At 41.5% G+C, this 20,783-nt stretch overlaps 1 protein-coding gene across 4 annotated transcripts in view; it reads right to left on the reverse strand.

Moving 5' to 3' along the window:
• Nucleotides 1–20,783, reverse strand: part of IFT122 (intraflagellar transport 122) — a 65,196-nt gene that overhangs the window by 32,755 nt on the left and 11,658 nt on the right. For all 4 annotated transcript variants that reach the window (XM_088662352.1, XM_088662356.1, XM_088662355.1 and 1 more), the window contains 9 exons: nt 19,062–19,137; nt 18,272–18,463; nt 17,069–17,207; nt 15,788–15,990; nt 14,575–14,712; nt 13,651–13,815; nt 12,751–12,948; nt 5,824–5,964; nt 233–286 (listed from right to left, as the gene is read on the reverse strand). In XM_088662352.1, the coding sequence (XP_088518478.1) occupies nt 233–286; nt 5,824–5,964; nt 12,751–12,948; nt 13,651–13,815; nt 14,575–14,712; nt 15,788–15,990; nt 17,069–17,207; nt 18,272–18,463; nt 19,062–19,137 (1,306 nt within the window). The remainder of the gene's footprint in view (nt 1–232; nt 287–5,823; nt 5,965–12,750; nt 12,949–13,650; nt 13,816–14,574; nt 14,713–15,787; nt 15,991–17,068; nt 17,208–18,271; nt 18,464–19,061; nt 19,138–20,783) is intronic.

Consider the following 20,783-nt stretch of genomic DNA (forward strand, 5'->3'; position numbering starts at 1 on the left):
CTACAGCATTATAATTGAATAGTCAAGCCGTTCCCCATTTTTTCATTAAGTTTCTGTCATAAGAGTGGATCAAAGTCAATACATATCAATCATCACTCCAAATCAAAAATACTCAGCATTTTTTTTACTCTCAATAGATTCATTGTCCATTTAACATTCTGTTGTGTGGATACTGCACTAAGTAAGCTTTCCCCTTATTTTACATTTTGCATCCCCCTCTTTTTTCCTTTACCTCAATGCTGCTTATCAGTTCTAGATATTGAAGGTCTCGCACTCTGGTAAATGCCTATCGAAACAAAGAAACAAAAATGCATCAGCAATGTCCTAATATTTTGTAGGCAGTCAACAGGTATAATATGTTCCACATATACTTAGTTATGGTTACTTACTGTGTATACTAGACAAAAATTGATTACTGTGTACCACAAGTGGCAGTGAATTAGATTACTGTTTATACTTTTTGCATGAGCTAAATAAGGAGTTTTAAACAGAATATCTGATATGAACATACTGCATGCTGTGCAAAGCGTTGAGTTACACAGAGTCAGGGTTGAGACAAGGACATTTTAAAAATGCAGCTCTGTAATAAACTTAGCCTCATGTGTATAGATACGATATTAATTCAAGTGAAGGGGGAAATGTATTTGTGCAGGGTATAGCCTTTATTAAGAATGGGACCCCATGTGTCATGTACTCTTGGGACAAAACAACACACAAATCTGGCAGCAAAAAGAAGATGGAACTGCCTTAGTCATCACCATTGAGGATAAATTATAACCAATCTATAATAAGCAGGTATCATTAAAAAAAAAATAAGAACGTACAGCAGGTACTAAGATTGCATTGGCCAGAAACTGGAAAACAACAGGTCATACTTTAAAACAGGTCAGACCACTAATCTACTTTGTATTCAAAAGACGGAAGTATTGTAGGATCTCTTGAATGCACTAATTAAGTATGGGCATAGCCATGGAAAGATAATTGGTCTAACACTTGATCCCAAATGTATTAACTGGAAGCAAGTACCACTGAAATCAATGGGAATTTCTTGTGTGTAGTGACCACAATTCAGTGGGGCCCAAAAATAAACACACACCATCAGAGCTTTCCTTCCAGTTTTTGTTGCAGGAGGGCAGAGAGCCAAACACCTATCCAGCCCCTGCTATGGAACGGGGGTGGGGCGTGGGGAGGCAAAAATGAATAAATTAATACATTGCTGGGAATCCTAACAACACAGGCAGTTCCCGTTCACTGATCCTTTAGCTCATAGCTAAAGTTTAGGGGTCAAGGTACAAGGCCACAATCCTTAGCCCAATTAACACTTGCCAATGAAGTCGATTGGCATCTTCCCTTGCTGTTTCTCTTCAGTTGAAGATGAATTTCAGCAAGCTTTTATTGTATGTAGCTGATATACTGCTTTCATGTTCATGTTTGAATTGCTGCCCTTTGGTTACTTATCCTATATTACGGTCTTTAAAAAACTGTAATTTCTAAATATTGTAAGCAGCCATGAGTGGCACTTTTGCACCATAAAGGTGAGATATTGCAAATTCTTTAAGGGTTTTTTTTTTTTTACAATCAAGTGATGTACAAACTTTATGCATGCGGGCACACATACACACTTACTTTAAAACAAGCAAGCTTTTGACAAAGTCCATCACCAAGGATTCTTGAATGAACTTAGCCATTATAAGAAGTCTTATGGGTCAGTAACTGGTTAAAGAACAGGAAGCAGAGGATGTGGGATGGGCAGTTCTCACCATAGCTGCCAAGTTTTCCCTTTTCTCGCGAGGAAGCCTATTCAGCATAAGGGAAAATCCCTTAAAAAAAGGGATAACTTGGCAGCTATGGTTCTCACAATGGGTTCCCCAAGGTTAAAGTATTGGGATCAGTGGGATCAGTGCTAGGGGTAAGAAATGAGGTGGCCAAGTTTGCTGTCAAAAAAACCTATTCAGGATTGCAAACACAAAAAGGTGTGCCAAGAGCTCCAAAACGGATCTTTGACAAAGGCAAGAAGCAAACTAGAGGATCATGGGAGTAGCCTATTTCTAAATAGTTTGCTCCTGCCTTAACCAGAAGGTGCAGTCTAAACCTATGCTACCAGCCTTGCTAGCCAAAGGGAAATCTGGGTGATCCAGCTAACTTTAGACTACCGGTAACTTCTAGCCCAGGGATCAGCAAACTTTTTCAGCAGGGGACCGGTCCACTGTCCCTCAGACCTTGTGGGGGGCCGGACTATATTTTGGAAAAAATATGAATGAATTCCTATGCCCCACAAATAACCCAGAGATGCATTTCAAATAAAAGGACACATTCTACTCATGTAAAAACACCAGGCAGGCCCCACAAATAACCCAGAGATGCATTTTAAATAAAAGGACACTTTCTACTCATGTAAAAACATGCTGATTCCCGGACTGTCTGAGGGCCGGATTTAGGAGGTGATTGGGCTGCATCTGGCCCCCGGGCCTTAGTATGGGGACCCTGTTCTAGCCTTTCCTTTCTTGGAAAGGTGTCTATGGATGTAGTATTAAAGTGACTCTGGGCATTATGAATGAGATTCTCATTCCTTGACCTATTTCAATCTGATTTCAAATAGAGATACAGGACAAAGTCAGTTTTTGTAACTCTGGTGGAGAATCTGCTTCTGGAATATGTAATAATAATATCACTTTATTTAATATTATGGCAAGTTCTTCCTGAGTGAATGGAGCCACAGAGAATAATTTTAGGTGAAGCCAGTTTAGCAGCTTGGACACAAAGTTCTACAGATGTCAGTACTGTCTCCTATGTTGTTTAACAGCTATAAGAAACGAATGGAGGACACCACCTGATGCTTTAGAACAGGCATGCTCTGCATTTCACTAATAAACATCTACCGGTAGGAGTAGCTATCTTCAACTTAGATTAGTGCCCACAGTCAAATGGATGAGGCTCAACAACAGATGTTGAATGCAGACAAGAGGATGTTAATGTTTGTAATATGGATGCTCTTGGGGATATGATCTACTTGTGATTCATGGGACACTGGATCAGGTGTGCAATTTGTGGAAGCACCTGCATCCAAACATAGCACAGGGGGAAATGTAGTAGCTATGGCTAGGAGGTTCCTTTGTCAGCTAAACTGAGACACCTCCAGCATCGCTTCCTAAGAAACTGGAATTTAGCCACTGTCAGCCATGCCATTACAATAATGAGGGTTGACTAGGGTCAAGCACACTGCATGGGGCTCCCTTTAAAAATGGTTTTTAAGAAAAATGTATTTCAGTTCTTATCTTTCATCTTTATCTTTTTAATCTGTATGGGCTGCCTTGTGCACTGATAGGATAGCACATAAATTAAGAGGAGAAAAGTTCAATTAAAAAAAATCTCAAACCCTGTAGCATTTAATAATATAATCTGTGACATTTAAGAATATAATCTCAACAAACTAAGTAAGTCACAGCTATTTACATTTCTATAAACTGCTCAAATAAATGCAGTGATGGCTCCTCATTTATACAGATATTTAATCTAAAACAAATATATTGTGCTTACACAAGGATAGTTGTGTCTCTCATTTTATGTATTCAGGAAGCTGCTTTTCTTCATGCTAATCTGTTCTAATACTTAGTGGACAGGTTACTTAACATCTTCAAGATGGTAAAAACAACCTCCCTTTAAACTACTAGATCTAATACCCTTTCTTTGACCAAGTAACAGGATAAAAATGCTTTAAGAAATAAGAAGCATATATTGCGTTTTAGTCAGTGGTCGCATTCTAGGAAACACTCCTGCTTGCACAAGGCAAGGCTTTTGTTTTTCATCAATTGTCACTACAGCCCCGCCCCCATTGATAAAGCTGCTCTTGAGGGTCAGGTGAATCCTCTGGAACAGAATAGGATATGGTAAGGAGAGTTGCAGTAGGTGATGGTGGTATCAGTGAAAATCAGATGCCTCACCTCTAGGAACAGAAACATCTTTCACTATGGGACAAAATCTACTATTAATGAAAATTGTATCTAAACTCTGCTATCAAAACTCTGTGAAAATGATAATTAAGAAAGGAGGACACACATTTGAACAACTTGGTATTTAAGCAATACCTAGTCCTAATTTCAAAACGACCCCCTTTATTTAATAGAAGGTTGTTGAAGCAGAAAGACAAATGATGAAGAATGGTCCCAGGGCATGGTCTGAAGGGACACACCACAGCAACCATGTTGGAAGTGAAGTAGATCTGGTCAGTGCCTGAATGGGAGATCCTCTGGAAACTCCATGTACTCAACCTTGAATTCCATGACGGGACAAAGGTGGGCAATATATTTAATCAGCAAGTACATTTTCCCACGCTACATCAGAAATAACTTGAAAACAGGTTAAGTACAAATGTTAGGAAACACAATGTTACCTAGTCCTAACGGCAAGGGACTTTACATTAGAAGGAGAAGAGAAAGAAAATGTGCTATCGCTTATTAGGTTTGTTTACAATGTCCAAGGCCAAGCCCATGCAACTCCACACAGCCAGGATGAGAAGACACATGTGCTCCAGATGTTAAGAGAGTGCACACTGTCTGGAACATGTGAAGTATGTATACCCCCCCCCCCCCATAAACAAACACAGGAGGGCATTTATAAAGGCATTTATAAAGCTTTTCTGAATGAGAGAGAAATAGAATAAATGTCCATATTCAAAGCTAAAGCAGTTCATAAAAGAGAAAAGAAGACTGGCAAAGAAATTTGTAACTTTTTTTTTTTAAGCAGGCAGGCTTATTACGTTACAACAAAATAAATCTTTGCTGCCACATAGTGGTCAACACAGCCAAGGATGGGTGAATATGGGTGATTTTTTTCTACCCATAGAGAAAAGTGCTGTTCTAATTAAACTTACATTTAAATCATTACCTATCACTGGAATCCAGTTGGAATTTAACGATTCCTCATGCATTTAAAAGCCTGAGTAGTAAAATGTATGTGCTAACCCCTAGTCCATTAGATTTTCCGCATTCTGAACAGAAATAGAAGAGAACAAATGACATGTTTTCATCATTGTCAGGGATGCTGGTGGCTACCCTCGAGTAACGACGCTCCACACCGTCGTGTCTTTAAGACTTTTATTGGTGCATACTTATTTACAGTGCAAGAGATAAGAGAAACATGACTGTTCAGTCTTCATCAGAATCTCGCAATGGCGCTTTCCGGCTACGCGCCCAGCAAAGTAGTTTGGGAGCTGACACACCTCAAATCAGGCGTTGGGGGAAAAGGGCGCCTGTCCGATGCTCCTCCGCTGGCCATTTCCTGTATAGGAGCTCTACCCGTGTTTCTCCGAAAATAAGACACCATCTTATATTTATTTTTCCTCAAAAAACAAAACACTATGGCTTATTTTCAGGGGGTGTCTTATTTTTTTCCTCCTCCTCCTCCTCCTGCCGCGGCCGGCATTGCTGCTGCACCTATCACTATGTCTTATTTTCAGGGTATGGCTTATATTCCTTGAATGCTTAAAAATCCTGCTACGGCTTATTTTATGGCTATGTCTTATTTTCGGAGAAACATGGTAGGCTGCAGCTCTTGGATGCTGCCGGAGCCCTGTACCGACCTGCTCACTTCCTCCTGCCCTTCACTGGACCCACTGCTGGAGCTCTGACTGGTTGAAGAGCTGGACTTTATGATGGGGGGCTGTTCTCTGTAACTCTGCCCCCTTACAATCATGAATAATTTTTTTTAAGCACACAGCTCACAGTTCCTAGTGATACAGCTGGGTATGTATGTACAATTAGTCTACTCTAACTGCATGCTAATACAAATTGCAGAAGATTCAGATATGAAGCTGAAACACTTTACCTTTTTGGCAGTTTCAAATTCGAGTCCTTCTAAAGCCTCCATAGCCAGCTCTTTCCAATCTGTGTCAGTTACTCCTAAGCAAGCAATCTTATAGGCTTCTTTGAACATTTTTCTTTCCAAGTATTGATACATGGGTGCTGACTGCAAATTGAAAAACCAAAGTAAAGCATTAAGATATTAGTGCGGTTTCCTACACTTGATAAACTTCCTATCATATCACAGCGGCCATAACTATAGGGCAAACCTGCATTTCCCACTAAGATGCTATAAAGAAAATTTCAGACGCGGTAGAATACAATAAAATAATGTAGCCCCAATAATGTAGCCCTGGTGCCTCAATTTGGAAATTTGAATTCTATCATTTGCTGGATCAGGAACTGAAAGACATGCATCTGATTCAAATGTCCACTCGACTACAAACCAAATAATGAATGCCACCCATCTAAATGGCACTGCTTTCCATAGGTTTCATGTCTGAATGTGCATCTCCATCCACATTATGACAGAATAAATCACATATAAATACCATTTTAAGTGTGACTAGCTGGATCAGTGTTCTTTTTCTAAGAGCAGTATTCACTAAAGAAAGCTATTCAACAGATGTTTACCAAGAATTTTATACAAAACATCTCATGTGTAGGGAATTCCAAAACACATCCCCTGGCTAACTTGTTCTGTTGCCAAACTGCTCTTGCAGATAGCATTCTGTTTTCTCTCTGTCAAAGCAACAGAATGCAATTACTCCATCACCATTTACGGCAGCCTTTTAAATGTTTGAAAATTATTCCCACTTCATGATCCCCTTTAATATCCCTTTCCTTAAGGCTACGTTTGCACCCATCTATAATTTAAAAGATATTTTCAAGCAACTTCATTCTCCTTGTGCTAAAACAAATACATTCTTTAGTTGCTGGTGGGAAATCCATGTTACAAAGCAAGTGCTAACGTTCTCTGTGCTAATAAATAAATGAAAATGCATTCAACATTTTCTCCTGCCTCTTGTATTCTATGCTGTTTCATCTCTGCTAAACTTTTCTGCCTTCTCCAGCATGCTAATTTAATTGTGAAATGCAAATGTACACATCTATTTCTGTAATCATCTAGTTGAAAGATTCCTGCATGGGTCTAACCCAGCGGTCAGCAAACTTTTTCAGCAGGGGGCCAGACCACTGTCCCTCAGACCATGTGGTGGGCCGGAATATTTTTTTGGGGGGGGGGGGAATGAACGAATTCCTATGCCCCACAAATAACCTAGAGATGCATTTTAAATACAGAAAAAGGACACATTCTACTCATGTAAAAACACGCTGATTTCCAGACCGTCCGCAGGCCGGATTTAGAAGGCGATTGGGCCGGATCCGGCCCCCGGGCCTTAATTTGCCTACCCATGTTCTAACCAGTGCCAAACAACTGTATTTTTCCAATCCATTTCTGGCTGACAAGACAACCCAAATGGTAAAGAGTCTGGTGGCACCTTAAATGCCAGCAAATATATTACACATTTGCATTCGTGAACTAGGTACAGATACATGATGCGTTACCCCAAATTATAGATATACAAGTGAAACTCGGAAAATTAGAATATCGTCAAAAAGTGCATTTATTTCAGTAATGCAACTTAAAAGGTGAAACCAATATACTATATGAGATAGATGCATGACATGCAAAGCAAGATATGTCAAGCCTTTCCTTGTTGTAATTGTAATTATTTGTCGTGAGGCGGGTCAATTATAAATGGAATGTAATTAATAAAATGTAATAGTGATGTTTATTTTTGTAAAATAAAAAAATTCCTTCAGTAGCACCTTAAAGACCAACTAAGTTTTTATTTTGGTATGAGCTTTCGTGTGCATGCACACTTCTTTATTTTTGTATTATTGTAACTATTTGTTTTATTACTGTGGAATTTCCAAAATAAAGCATTTGTAAAAATTAAAAGAAAAATAAAAAATAATAAGTTGCATTACTGAAATAAATGCAAGCAAGCAAAGCAAGCAAGCAAAGATGTTTATTCGGCTGTACGCCCATCATAAAACACAACACAACAAAACAAATAAATAAAAACCGCAGACTCGTACAAACCACAGATAATATAACACAATTCACACCTCACAAGGACAAATATTAACAATTCAAAAACATATCTTGAAGGTTTAAGATTGAGATTAAAAAATTAGGCGCTAAACTAAAATCAATATCTGATGTCATTTTAAAAAAATTCTTGTTGTTGTTGTTTAGTCGTTTAGTCGTGTCCGACTCTTCATGACCCCATGGACCATAGCACGCCAGGCACTCCTGTCTTGCACTGCCTCCCGCAGTTTGGTCAAACTCATGTTCGTAGCTTCGAGAACACTGTCCAACCATCTTGTCCTCTGTCGTCCCCTTCTCCTAGTGCCCTCAATCTTTCCCAACATCAGGGTCTTTTCCAAGGATTCTTCTCTTCTCATGAGGTGGCCAAAGTATTGGAGCCTCAGCTTCACGATCTGTCCTTCCAGGGAGCACTCAGGGCTGATTTCCTTAAGAATGGATAGGTTTGATCTTCTAGCAGTCCATGGGACTCTCAAGAGTCTCCTCCAGCACCATAATTCAAAAGCATCAATTCTTCGGCGATCAGCCTTCCTTATGGTCCAGCTCTCACTTCCATACATCACTACTGGGAAAACCATAGCTTTAACTATACGGACCTTTGTCGGCAAGGTGATGTCTCTGCTTTTTAAGATGCTGTCTAGATTTGTCATTGCTTTTCTCCCAAGAAGCAGGCGTCTTTTAATTTCGTGACTGCTGTCACCATCTGCAGTGATCAAGGAGCCCAAGAAAGTAAAATCTCTCACTGCCTCCATTTCTTCCCCTTCTATTTGCCAGGAGGTGATGGGACCGGTGGCCATGATCTTGGTTTTTTTGATGTTGAGCTTCAGACCATATTTTGCGCTCTCCTCTTTCACCCTCATTAAAAGAATTAAAAAAATTCTTATAACTATCAATAATCAGCTAACATTCCATTCCGTCTCTTGTACGAGAGGACGGCTGTTAGGAATTTAGCAACCTGTAGAGTAATATAAGGGTCCACAACTTGAAGAACCCAGGCTAGCTGAAGGTCAACTGGATTGTCAGCCATAGGCTGGATTATGGAGTTTAATATACTAGCACGAGCCGAACTGTACATAGGGCAGATAAACATAACATGGTGTAAAGATTCAGTTGATTTCATTTCGCAAGCACACATTGAAGAGACTTGGCTCTTAGTAAATCTATGTCTCAGCACGTTAGTTGGAAAAACATTGAACCTAGCTTTAATGAAGGCATATTGATGAGACGCGGCCGTAAGCGTTGTTAAGTAGAACGGAGCACGGTAAATAGGGGTTATGCCGATATTTAACGGCGAGCAGACTCCCCCGCCAGCTAAACAATTTTGGTATAGCTCCGCATCATCCAACCTTTGGTTTATACACCTTTTTGCTGCATTTAGATCCAGTTTGAGCAATTCAGAGGGAGAGATCTCATAGGACAGCAATAAATGCACTTTTTGGTGATATTCTAATTTTCCGAGTTCCACCTGTATATTAGGAGTGGGGGACCCTTTTCAAGTCAAAGGTTGCATTGCCTCAGACGGAACCTCTTAGGGGCCACATTCCAGGGGTGGATGGGGCCATAAACAAAAGTGGGTGGGACATCAGATGAGTACAGCAGGCTACATTTCAGCCATGCAAAAGTCACCCATCTAGACATTACGGAGACATTACGGTATTTCAATTCAAGGATTCATTCAAGCCAGTCACAGAGCAGAACCAGTGAGGGGTGTGGCCTGGGGAGTGTCCTAAGAACCTTCGATGGTCATATTTGGTCCTGAGGCCAGTGTTCCCCACCCCTGGTGTACATGTATACTAAGGTAAGATTCAAAGAAGTGAGGTAAGAAGAAATGCAGAAAAGGATCTAATTAACAGGGCTCATTCACATTCACGGCTCTTGATGACACAGACTTCTTACCATTACTAAGCCAAGTAGCACATTGAGGGAGCAATGCTATGTACATGGAACTAAGGGAAAGCAAGCTAATGTAAATTAAGCCACAGTAAAGTTACACCGTATCCAAACTCAGCTAAGCAGCACGGCTGATCTGCTTATGTCTGGCAGAGGAAAAAGAAGTCTATAAACTAATGTTCTGTGGCCACGTCTTGTGATTGAGCTAAGTGGCCTTAGGATTCAGCCTGGGTCCCCTCTCCCTGGTCTCACCCCCACCAAGGCTCCAGAATGCCCCTTTTGCAGGACTTACACCAGACTTGGTTCTGCCAGCTGAGCATGCTATACCTGAGTATCTTCAGCTGAGCTTGGGTTGGAAACTTAACCCTGACTAAGCTGGACCTCTGCTGCACCCTAAACTACTCATTCCACTGGATCTTGCCACAGGATTGTCCCCTTAAGGTGCTAAAATCCTTTGTCTCAGTTCAATCCACAAGTGACATGATCGGACCTCTTAAGGTAAAGGTAAAGGTAAAGGGACCCCTGACCATTAGGTCCAGTCATGACCGACTCTGGGGTTGTGGCGCTCATCTCGCTTTATTGGCCGAGGAAGCTGGCGTACAGCTTCCAGGTCATGTGGCCAGCATGACAAAGCCACTTCTGGCGAACCAGAGCAGCACACGGAAACACCGTTTACCTTCCCGCCGGAGCGGTACCTATCTATCTACTTGCACTTTGACGTGCTTTCGAACTGCTAGGTGGGCAGGAGCTGGGACCGAGCAACGGGAGCTCACCCCATCGCGGGGATTCGAACCACCGACCTTCTGGTCAGCAAGCCCTAGGCTCTGTGGTTTAACCCATAGCACCACCCGCATCCCATATCAGACCTCTTAGCAGACTGTAATTCAGTAATTTTACTTTGCAGTCTCTGTTTTAAGTTCCTTTTCTTCAGGATGGCCACTTCAAGGGCATGTACATTGTCCCAGAATGCTGAAATGTCAGATTCATGTTGATTTATTCTTTTGTGCTCAATTTTTCCCTTTGCGTAGAAACTTGCCTAAATGGCATTTGCAACAATGCTGGCAAAGGTCCAGTTTATGATCAGTCATGAACCTCACATCCTCCTCTGCATGTCTACCATCTTTTGTATTTTTATATTTTTTCTCTATACACAATTAAAGTGTAAATAGAATTTTTGCTGAACTTTATAGTACACTCAGTCGAGATGATTTTCATTTCTAATCCTATCCTCCTATCCTATACTCCAAAATATAGATGGACACAAAGCGAAGACGTAATTGTGACAACTTTGTTGTCTGCTCTTATTCAAGTCATTATTTAAAAGGGTGGCCACCAGCTCCAAGCCAAAGCTCTATACAACCCCCTCAGTTTCTTTTCCTTTAAATGTAAGCCAAGTGGAAAACAAGTGCATTCCAAAATCCTTTAATTTTAAGTGGCATTTGCTAGATCTTTGATCATGTAAATGCAAAACAGCTAAATTTAAACCCCAGTTCTGCATTCTTTCTGCTAATGTTAGTCAGTTGTGAATGGACACAAAGTGCAAAATCAAGCACAAATTCCACCATCATACTTTTTAAAATTTTAAACAATACAAAGAAAGGCATTTCCAAAGAAGTCCCTACAAACTTAACGGTCTGGTTTGTGTCTCGCCTTAATAGGTTGAGATGTGCATGTACCTCAGGCCTGCCCACATTGTTCTCATGTTACCCCTTTTCCTTCTTAGCATGCCACAATTAACTCAGGAATTTTTCAGTTAATTATTTCCCTTTTTGTTCAGATCAAGAAACTATGGTTGCCAGGATACAAACAAGCAAGGATCTTAACCCAACATCAAACCGCGAGTTAAGACCATGACTTGTTTAAATTCTGGTAACCATAGTTTCCCCGCTTCAGGTAATGGATAACTATGATAAGCTGAAGACTTTTGAGTTAATTGCAGTGCACCAAGGAGGACGAAAGGCATGTCATAAGGGTGAAGTATATACTCACAAGGCTTAAGCATAGGTTTACTTATTGTAATAAATAAATAAATATTGTATTGTAATAAATACATCTGAACTTGGCCATTAAGTGAACTATTCCTGTAATCCAACACTGTGCAAGCAACCTTCCATTTGCGCAACCAGATTTTCCTTTCCTCTCTTCCCAATACCTGCAGTCCCCACAAACTTCTGGAACAGACTTTGGGGGTGCACAGAAGGTTGCAATGGGGATAAGTGGAAATCCTGCTGCAGAGGTCTGTTCCGCTGGTGGACTGACACCATTGGCTTTTACTTATTATACTAAATACTTCAGTGGCTCTATTGCTAGTACTTTCTATCATGCCCAAACAATTGAGAACACGGTTTTCTTAGGGACAAATCACATTTGTTGTTGATCTAAAATGTTTGAACAACACAACTGGTATCTGATGAAGTGTGCATGCACACGAAAGCTCATACCAAAATAAAAACTTAGTTGGTCTTTAAGGTGCTACTGAAGGAAATTTTTATTTTGTTACAACTGGTAATTGAACAAGTCACAAGCATTTGGCTGGAACTTCACCAAAACGAAAGAAAAAACAGAGAGAGAAAGTTACCTATAACTATAGTAATAGGATAGGAGAAACAGCAGAATAAAGTGAAAGCATGCCATGGAATAATACGTAATTGCAGTTGGTAATGCCAAATTTTACTAGTAGTTTTCTTGTCTACCTGTTTTTATTCTGTATTGTTGTGTCAAATGATTAACACAATAAACTTTCACCTACCTCTCATAGGACAGGGGAAACTATCTCTTTCTCCTCCAACCATAAAACTACAGACATTATTCATGAAAGGAAGGCCAAATGCTGGCGGAGAAATATTTTAAACAGAAAGTAGACATGTTTCAGGAGCACTTAAGATAATGCTAATGTGCTAATGCTAACATCAGCAACGAAAAGAATTAATGAACAAGATTAAAGATTACCTGGGGAACTTCAACAGCAGTCATGGAAAAAACATGGAGACAGAAAATTTTGGAACCATTGTATCCCACAACGAAGCCCTGAAGTTTCTGCTGATGGACAGGAAAGTTACTAGCTTTGATGTTGAGATATCCACCACCAGAGAAACAGAGCATGTCCTCACACTGTGTGTTCCAAGCCACACTGTTAGCGTTGGGTTCCTAGAGGATGATCAAACAACATGCAATACAAAAAAAAATGAATGGTCTTCATTTATGGTACATGATCATGCTTGAAGAAGGCCTGACGGGTCAACTTGGACTTCCTAGTGGGTCACTATTGATCCACTGGCCAGAGGTCCCCCATCCTCTTTTTAGTAGCTAAAAAGGTAAAGGGGCCCCTGACCATCAGGTCCAGTCGTGTCCGACTCTGGGATTGCGGCGCTCATCTCGCTCTATAGGCCAAGGGAGCCGGCGTTTCTCCACAGACAGCTTCCGGGTCATGTGGCCAGCATGACAAAGCTGCTTCTGGCGAACCAGAGCAGCGCACGGAAACGCCGTTTACCTTCCCGCCGGAGCGGTCCCTATTTATCTACTTGCACTTTTATGTGCTTTCGAACTGCTAGGTGGGCAGGAGCTGGGACCGAGCAACGGGAGCTCACCCCGTTGCAGGGATTCGAACCGCCAACCTTCTGATCAGCAAGCCCTAGGCTCTGTGGTTTAACCCAGAGCGCCACCTGGGTCTAACAACTCCTAATAACTATCCAAGCAGTCTCCTTTCTCATCCTTTTGGGAAACCTTTCTCTAAGCTACAGGGTGAGAAAGGAGCAGCCTGATAGAGCTATTTCTCTGATTTAGCTCTTTGCAATCATGTGGCTAGGGATAGACAAAGGAAGGGAAGGGATAGAGTTTCCAAATGTTTACCTGAAAGAGTAACTCTTTGGTGTTAATATCATACACTAGACAGGTGTCATTTTCATCAACCACTGCCAGCTTGTTTCGAGATGCACTCATATCCAAGCAGCGCACAGCTGTGGATTGTTTCAGCAAGACAATTGCAAAAGGATTGTCTACAAATATCTTTAGAATCTGGATGTGATTAAATTCAGAGGGTTAATAAAATACTTCTTAAAAGCAATACTATTCTTATTTGTCAGTCTCATGTGCTGGAGAATAAAAACTCCGGAGAATAATTAGTTTAGCAAATTTAAAGCAGACTGTTCGCTTTTGCCAATATTACTTCCTTGATTATAAATAATAATAAAAAATGAGGCAAGATGATGGCTAGGTTTAGGGTCACAAGAATCAGAAGCAAAAATTAACTTCACACTTTGATTCTCCTTCCCCAAATATACCAAAATGGCATTTAATATAATGAGGCCTAAAAGCAGAAACAGCTTTCTAGGTGGGGTGCATTAGTTTCCCAACAGGTGGGTCACTGTTGCAAAGTGGCAGGAAGGTTGATGTGGTGGGAACACACCTCAGAGCCAATCTGGCACAGTGCAACTGCACCCTGCCAATATCCCTGCCACTTTGCCTCTTCCCCTCTCCCCACTGGTAAGCAACAGCAACCAGCTTACCAGGAAGCTAGTGCAGTAACTTCATCCAAAGGAAAGAAGTGGCAAAGGAAGCTTTTGATTAACTGCCGCTTTCTGAGAACATGTAATTATTGGTAACCATCAAAAACAGAACGTGCAAAAAAACCAAATAACATGTCACTTAAAGAGCAGCCAAAGACACTAAGAAGCAAATATACAATTTCAGCCTATTGACTGGGCCCTTTAGCATCTAAATCATCTCCTTAATGTGTACAAATTTCACAAAATCCTATGAATCACAAAAAGTCACCTGGCCATTCTTTAGTCCCACTAAAAGTCCTTCTCGGCCTGGAGGTCCACCAATTACTTTTATGTACCGAATGAGAGACTCCATCAGCCACTCCCTTTCTTTTGTACCACTGAATGAGAGGCACTGGAGCCTTTTCTCCTAAAAAAGGGAAGAACATGTTACATTCTCATTTAAGTAATTCTCATATCTCTCAGCCTAACAGTGATGTACACATGCCAGGCCTTTTTAACGCTAGGCATTCAAGGTACAGATATCAGTCTGATTTTCAACTCATCAACCCCCCTTACATTGCAACAGGTGAGGAAAGTTTTACACGGGGGTGTAGTGAGTGGGGCCTTACGCCTGGGCGCATGATTCTGAGGGGCGCAAACCAAGCATGCCCCCCTGGGATCCCCATCCCACCCTGCCTGCCGCCAGGGGTCTCTGAGCCCCAGAGCCTGGCCTCACCACCGTGTCCCCCTCGTTGAATGGCTGCCTGGGCCAGCGTCGGGGGGATTTGCCTGCCAAGGGCCACATCAGCCAGCCGGGCTGCTCCCTGGGTGGGCGAGCAAGTGGCACGGCGTGGCTCCGCTTGGCTCTGGTGGCGAGGACAAGGTGGTGTGGAGGGCTCCGCGAACCCTCTGTATCCCTGGCACCAGCAAACAATACAACAACGCTGTTTTTACAGTATCTACAATTCTTCAAGGATTGGAAGTAAACATTAGAAATGTTTACAACCACAGATTATAATCTAATTATTCAAGACTGCATCAAAGCAGGACAGAATCCTCAGGTAAGACAAAAATAACTACCAGACAGCATTTAAAGGATAGCCACAGATTATTTTACCATCTAGATTGTTGTATTGAGTGTCTGCAGCAAACCATTTTAGTGTCTCCAAGAACAACTGTGTCAAAAGCAAGGACAGATTATTTCCTGGCTACATTTTATTCACATTCTGATAGCAACCAAATAAAAGGGATAATACTGCTATGGTTAAGGGTTGGAATCTAACCCCCAACGAAATGTTGATGTTTCTTTTAAATACCACATTTTGGGCAAGCTATGTATGTATTACATCTGGGATGGGACAGGTGAAAAAAAATATATGCACCAGCCATCTCTGAAATAAACTAGCTCATTATGGATGATTTCAGCCCAAGAAACCCTTATTAGTAAAAAATATTTCAATATGTGTATATAGTTCATTTTAAAGTATATATTTATTAATTACCTGGCATAAAATAATGTGCTCAGAACACACAACCAATAAGTTGCATTCAAACTTTTTTGCTATCTTTTCCTTCACACGATAATGCATGTCTGAAGAATCATCAGAATATAGCTCATAAATCTGGATTTTCTCTGGCAACTGGATTGCTAATCTGTTTTTGTATATCGCAATTTTCTTGACAAGCTCTCTGTTTTTAATGCGAACTGGAACGAAAGAAAAGAAAATAGTAAACTGATTTGCAGGGTTAAGTTAAAGTGCTTTAAATCCTACTGCAGCATTTATTTAGATTCATACGACACAAGACAGATATCTGGTGCCGATTATTAGAAGCCACTTATTACTAGTACTCATTCTTTTTACTAGTTTAAAAAGGTGTCGCTAATGTGACACTTGTAGGTACCACTGTGCCCACTAGTATTCCTATGGTGCCCATAAAAGGTTTCAACAACTATCCACCATCAATGAGAAACTGCTTCTTTTCCTGCTCTGTCTCTGGGTGCAATGAATCAGCCTGTTTGAATGCACATCCTTACAGATGCCCACATTTCATAATAGATGCTAGGATTGGACATCCACCCTCTCATCAGTTTCAAACAAAGGAGAGGTGCAAAGAACTTCTCTTTGTGAACAAGTGCTGTAGTGGCTAATGTAAGTGTCTTTCCCTCAATGTTGCAATGGATGGGCTGGTTTGGGGGCAGGAATATGCCCACATCCAGGGCCGGATTTAGGTTTGATAAGGCCCTAAGCTACTGAAGGTAATAGGGCCCTTTATATATGGTTACCAGATTTTTTTCAATGAATCCGGGGACACTTTTTTGCTGAGAGCTCTACGTAAAACATTTTCAGGCAAACTTTATTTATCTAGAAAACCACTTCTAGATTGTTGTTCAGCCCTAAAAAGGGCTCACAAAAATGTTTAGCACTGGAGAATTTGAAACATTATGATAATTTAACAGAACTAAGAGCAAGGATTAAAAGTAGAGAGAGTAGGAAACTTCATTAAAAGCCAGAGTGAGTATCTCAGGAATAGCACTAGTCTAACTTCTTTTGGGAAGTAATATTTAAGCTGAGCAGCCACCACAAAGAAGGCCCTGCCTTGACCACTTTTGGTGCCAAATAAAAAAGCAGGGCCTCCATTGATTGTTGTAACCTTCATACTCATGGTATAAAACAGCAGATCAATGTTTTCCATTTAAATACACTTTGTACTGTCAAATGTGCAGACAGCAATTAAGCTGTATCTATCCACCCAAGTTGAGAGACATGCCCCTCAAAAGCTACCTTTTTGCTCTGTGATGAGGTGCTGGACAATAACATCGGTCATACTGTCCCTGTAAGCATAGCGGTCCTTATAAAGGCCATGGACTGTGCTGAAAATCAGCTGATAAAATGAAATTGTTCCATCCTCGCATCCTACTGCCTGAAGAGAAAGCAAAAGATCACCAGAAGTCGAAAACCATATGGTTATGTATCTGAACCATCTGAAAAGGTGGCAACCTTCTTAGATTACTTGACCTTTTTAAAAGATCATTGTACCAAGTAAGAGGCAGATTTTGCCTTTCAAATAGACAAATCTGAACACGTAAGAGAAAAATGAAATGGAAAATGGTAGGAGACATTGGAGGCATTATTCATCTGTTATATGCCCCAATGTGCATGTTAGTTTTAAATCAGTATTATTAAAGTTAAGGCAAAATGCCAGAGAGCTCAGTGAATTTTCCTAGCACAAACCTGTTCTTAATCGTTACGTTATCTGGCTGTTAACTACATTTGTGGGAGACCTTAATCCACATGCCTTCCATTCGCCACCCACAGGAGAATGCAACAAATATGTCTGCCAAAAACAGGTGTCGTACGGCAACACCAGCTGTGAACAGCTGTGTTGTCCTGTTGACTGTATTCTCAGATTTGCCTCTCTTTGTAACGCATGAAATGGTCCCTGGGACACATGTTGTTCTAAGAACTGTAAAAAGCCACCTTCATGCCATTTGTTTTGCATGACAGTTGTACCTTGGAAGCTGAACGGAATACATTCTGAAAGTCCGTTCGACTTCCAAAACGTTTGACTTCCAAGCAGGGGTGTACGAAGTGGGGGGCAGAGGGGGCGGGCCATCCCAGGTGCCACTCTGGGTGTGGGTGTGGGTGTCAAGATGGCCCCTGCCTCCTCCCAGCTGTAGAGTGGTGTCCGTATGGGCTGCAGCTCCCATGCGCCATCCGCTGCTCTCGTGCGCCATCCATACGGGCTGAAAAAGAACTTTCGCAAACCGGAACACTCACTTCCGGGATTGCGGTGTTCAGGAGCCAAAACGTTCAACCGCTATGGTATTTGTCAACCAAGGTACGACTGTATGTCTCATGACTAACTTATCCCTCACATTTGATGGTTTTGGAACCAAGGAGCGTGGGAACAAAATCATGACCCCAAAGTGGGGGGGTCCCCTTGCAGTTCCACATGTGCAAGGGCTTTTACCAATTCACTCTTACCACGTAATTGGAATCTGGCTTCGCTTTACACGTCCACACCCACGTGTTCTGTTCCCCTATGGTGCCAAGGCGCACACCATCTTTCGTGTAGAGGGAGACTTGTTTGTCGGAGCCTCCAATTAAAATGTATTCTCCTTTTGAAAAATAGCTAACACAGCAGGGGTCAAAGTTCAGGACTCTGTCTTTTCCAATCTAGAACAATATGAAAGAAGACATCAGATATATATTTTTTTAAAGTTCATAGGTAACACAGTAATTAAATACATGTTCCTATTAAATCTGTCACATATCGCTGTTTGATCTCACAGGCTTTCCTTTTCCTTCCTTAATTAATGCTTTTAGGTTACAATCGGTCTTTAGCTCTGGTAGCAGGTGGCAAGTCTACCTCATATACCAGTTTTGTTCTTCAAACCAGTCAATGGAACCTGGTCAGGATACTCCCGTTCAGCAGTCCTTGGCTCTGAAGCACACGGCAATATTGACAAATGGCGCCACTCAGCACAGCTGTGGAGCTACCCTAATGCATACCTGGGAAACAGTACAGCTTGTACTGGCTAATGATCAAGGAGACAATGCTTTTTATCTCCTTAGCAACTTGCAAATCCAAGCCATGAGCTGCTAATGATTTATATAGAAAAATATAAATGCTTTACTGTACAAAGGGCCAGCAGGCAGGCCTATAATTTTAAAGTCACACCTTACTGGATAAGGGGAACTTTAAACTCAGTTCTTTCCCAGGAAGAAAATAAAAAGTGTACTTTCCAAGGCATTGTATTAATATAACACTTACTTGCTTGCCACTGAGCTGATAAAAGGAAAGCCTTTGTCCCCAATCTGCCACAGCTAAGATGTCATTGTGTTCATCTCTACCAAGCACAAAAGGAGAAGCCAATTATGATAGTTATAAACAGTTCTGATGAACTGCAAAGCAACAGATAGCCCCTAGTGTTCTCTGCTATGGCTGTCTGCTGTATAAACAGAGTTTTCTAATCCCTTTCCAACCAACCATCTGCCCCCAATTGCTCAGATGATGCAAAGGCAAAGAGGTCTGTGTTGTGTGGATGTGTGTAGTTTTTGAGAGAGATCACGAGGAGGGGTTCTTCAAACCCTTCCTGATTATCTCCTCCTCCCTCAGCTTAGCTGATACTACTGCGCAGCAATGAAGACAGGTGCATGGTCACACCTATTTTGGCTGCACTCACAAGTGGCATGCAGCACCTGGAAGGTTGGCTGGGTGGGGCTGTGACTCCTCAGTCTGGAAAGGAGTCTCCACCCCACCTTACCTAAAACTTGGAACCTTACCTAAAACTTGCTTGGAAATTAAGCAAAGAGTCTGCTGGTTTCTCTTTAAGGTTTCCAGACTCAAAGGAGAGCAGGGCAATTAAAGGCACAGAAGTCCTGTCCTCTATTGAGTCTGGCAACCCTACTCTTGACCCTCATTCTTATATATGTAGAGCTCCCTTTCAATTGCACAACTGCACACAAGTACAAAAGAAAAAAAACCCCAAATATACCTCTTATCCAGGCATCCCCAAACTGCGGCCCTCCAGATGCTTTGGCCTACAACTCCCATGATCCCTAGCTAAGAGGACCAATGGTCAGGGATGATGGGAATTGTAATCCAAAACATCTGGAGGGCCGAAGTTTGGGGATACCTGCTCTTATCCCACCATCTACAGAAGGCTGTTTTCCTTCAAAATGATCCTTGGCAAACTGCTGTTCAAACCCTTCTATTAAAATAAATTAAAATTCTGTCTATTAAAATAAATGCTATTTGGCCATAAGCCGTAGGAGTCAATCTATTCAAGTGGAAAAAATGCCAGTTTCTGATTAGCCGGGGGGGGGGGACCACGAGGGGCAACACTGTCGACCTGCATTAACTGTCCCTTTCAACAATTACCTGGAACTCCAGGAATCTCTTCAGACAACATCTGTGTGGCCTACAGATCCCTAGAGTCAAGTTGTGCTATACAAACATGGAAATTTTTGAAAACTTGAGTTCGAGAAAACATTCAACCTCTGTTGAAGACTGCCAGAACTTATGCTGAGAAATGTTGGATACTATCCTTAAGAGTCAAGAAATGGAGAAATTTGTTGGAAGGGAGAAGTATGGACAAACACTGTGAGGTCGCTTTAAGGGAACCTCAGGTGGTCACAAAATAGCCTGGTGAGCTGCTATCATCCAGTTTCCAGCAGGGCCCTTCCCTATCATCCAACAGTCTTCACAGGAGCCTCTATCTGCCCTGATGGGGGTTCCACTTTGCCTTGAGCGGAGTGGAGAAAAAAGAAATAGTCTGGTGAGTCACTATAATCCAGCTCCCAGTAATGGTCCCTCCCTTCTCTATCACCACAAAGTGCCCTGACGGGGAGCAGAGAGAAGCAATTACAGCTTTGTCTAAGTGGCTGTCTTTTCCATGTTATTACAACTTATTTTAAAAATTAACACCCAATGCTTATTGTTGTAGCAATCTCACATAAACTGCTTTGTGAAGTCCACCTGAAAAGCAGAATA

This window comes from Zootoca vivipara, chromosome 2 (genome assembly GCF_965207765.1).
Source record: "Zootoca vivipara chromosome 2, rZooViv2.hap1.1, whole genome shotgun sequence".
NCBI classification, from domain to species: Eukaryota; Metazoa; Chordata; class Lepidosauria; order Squamata; family Lacertidae; genus Zootoca; species Zootoca vivipara.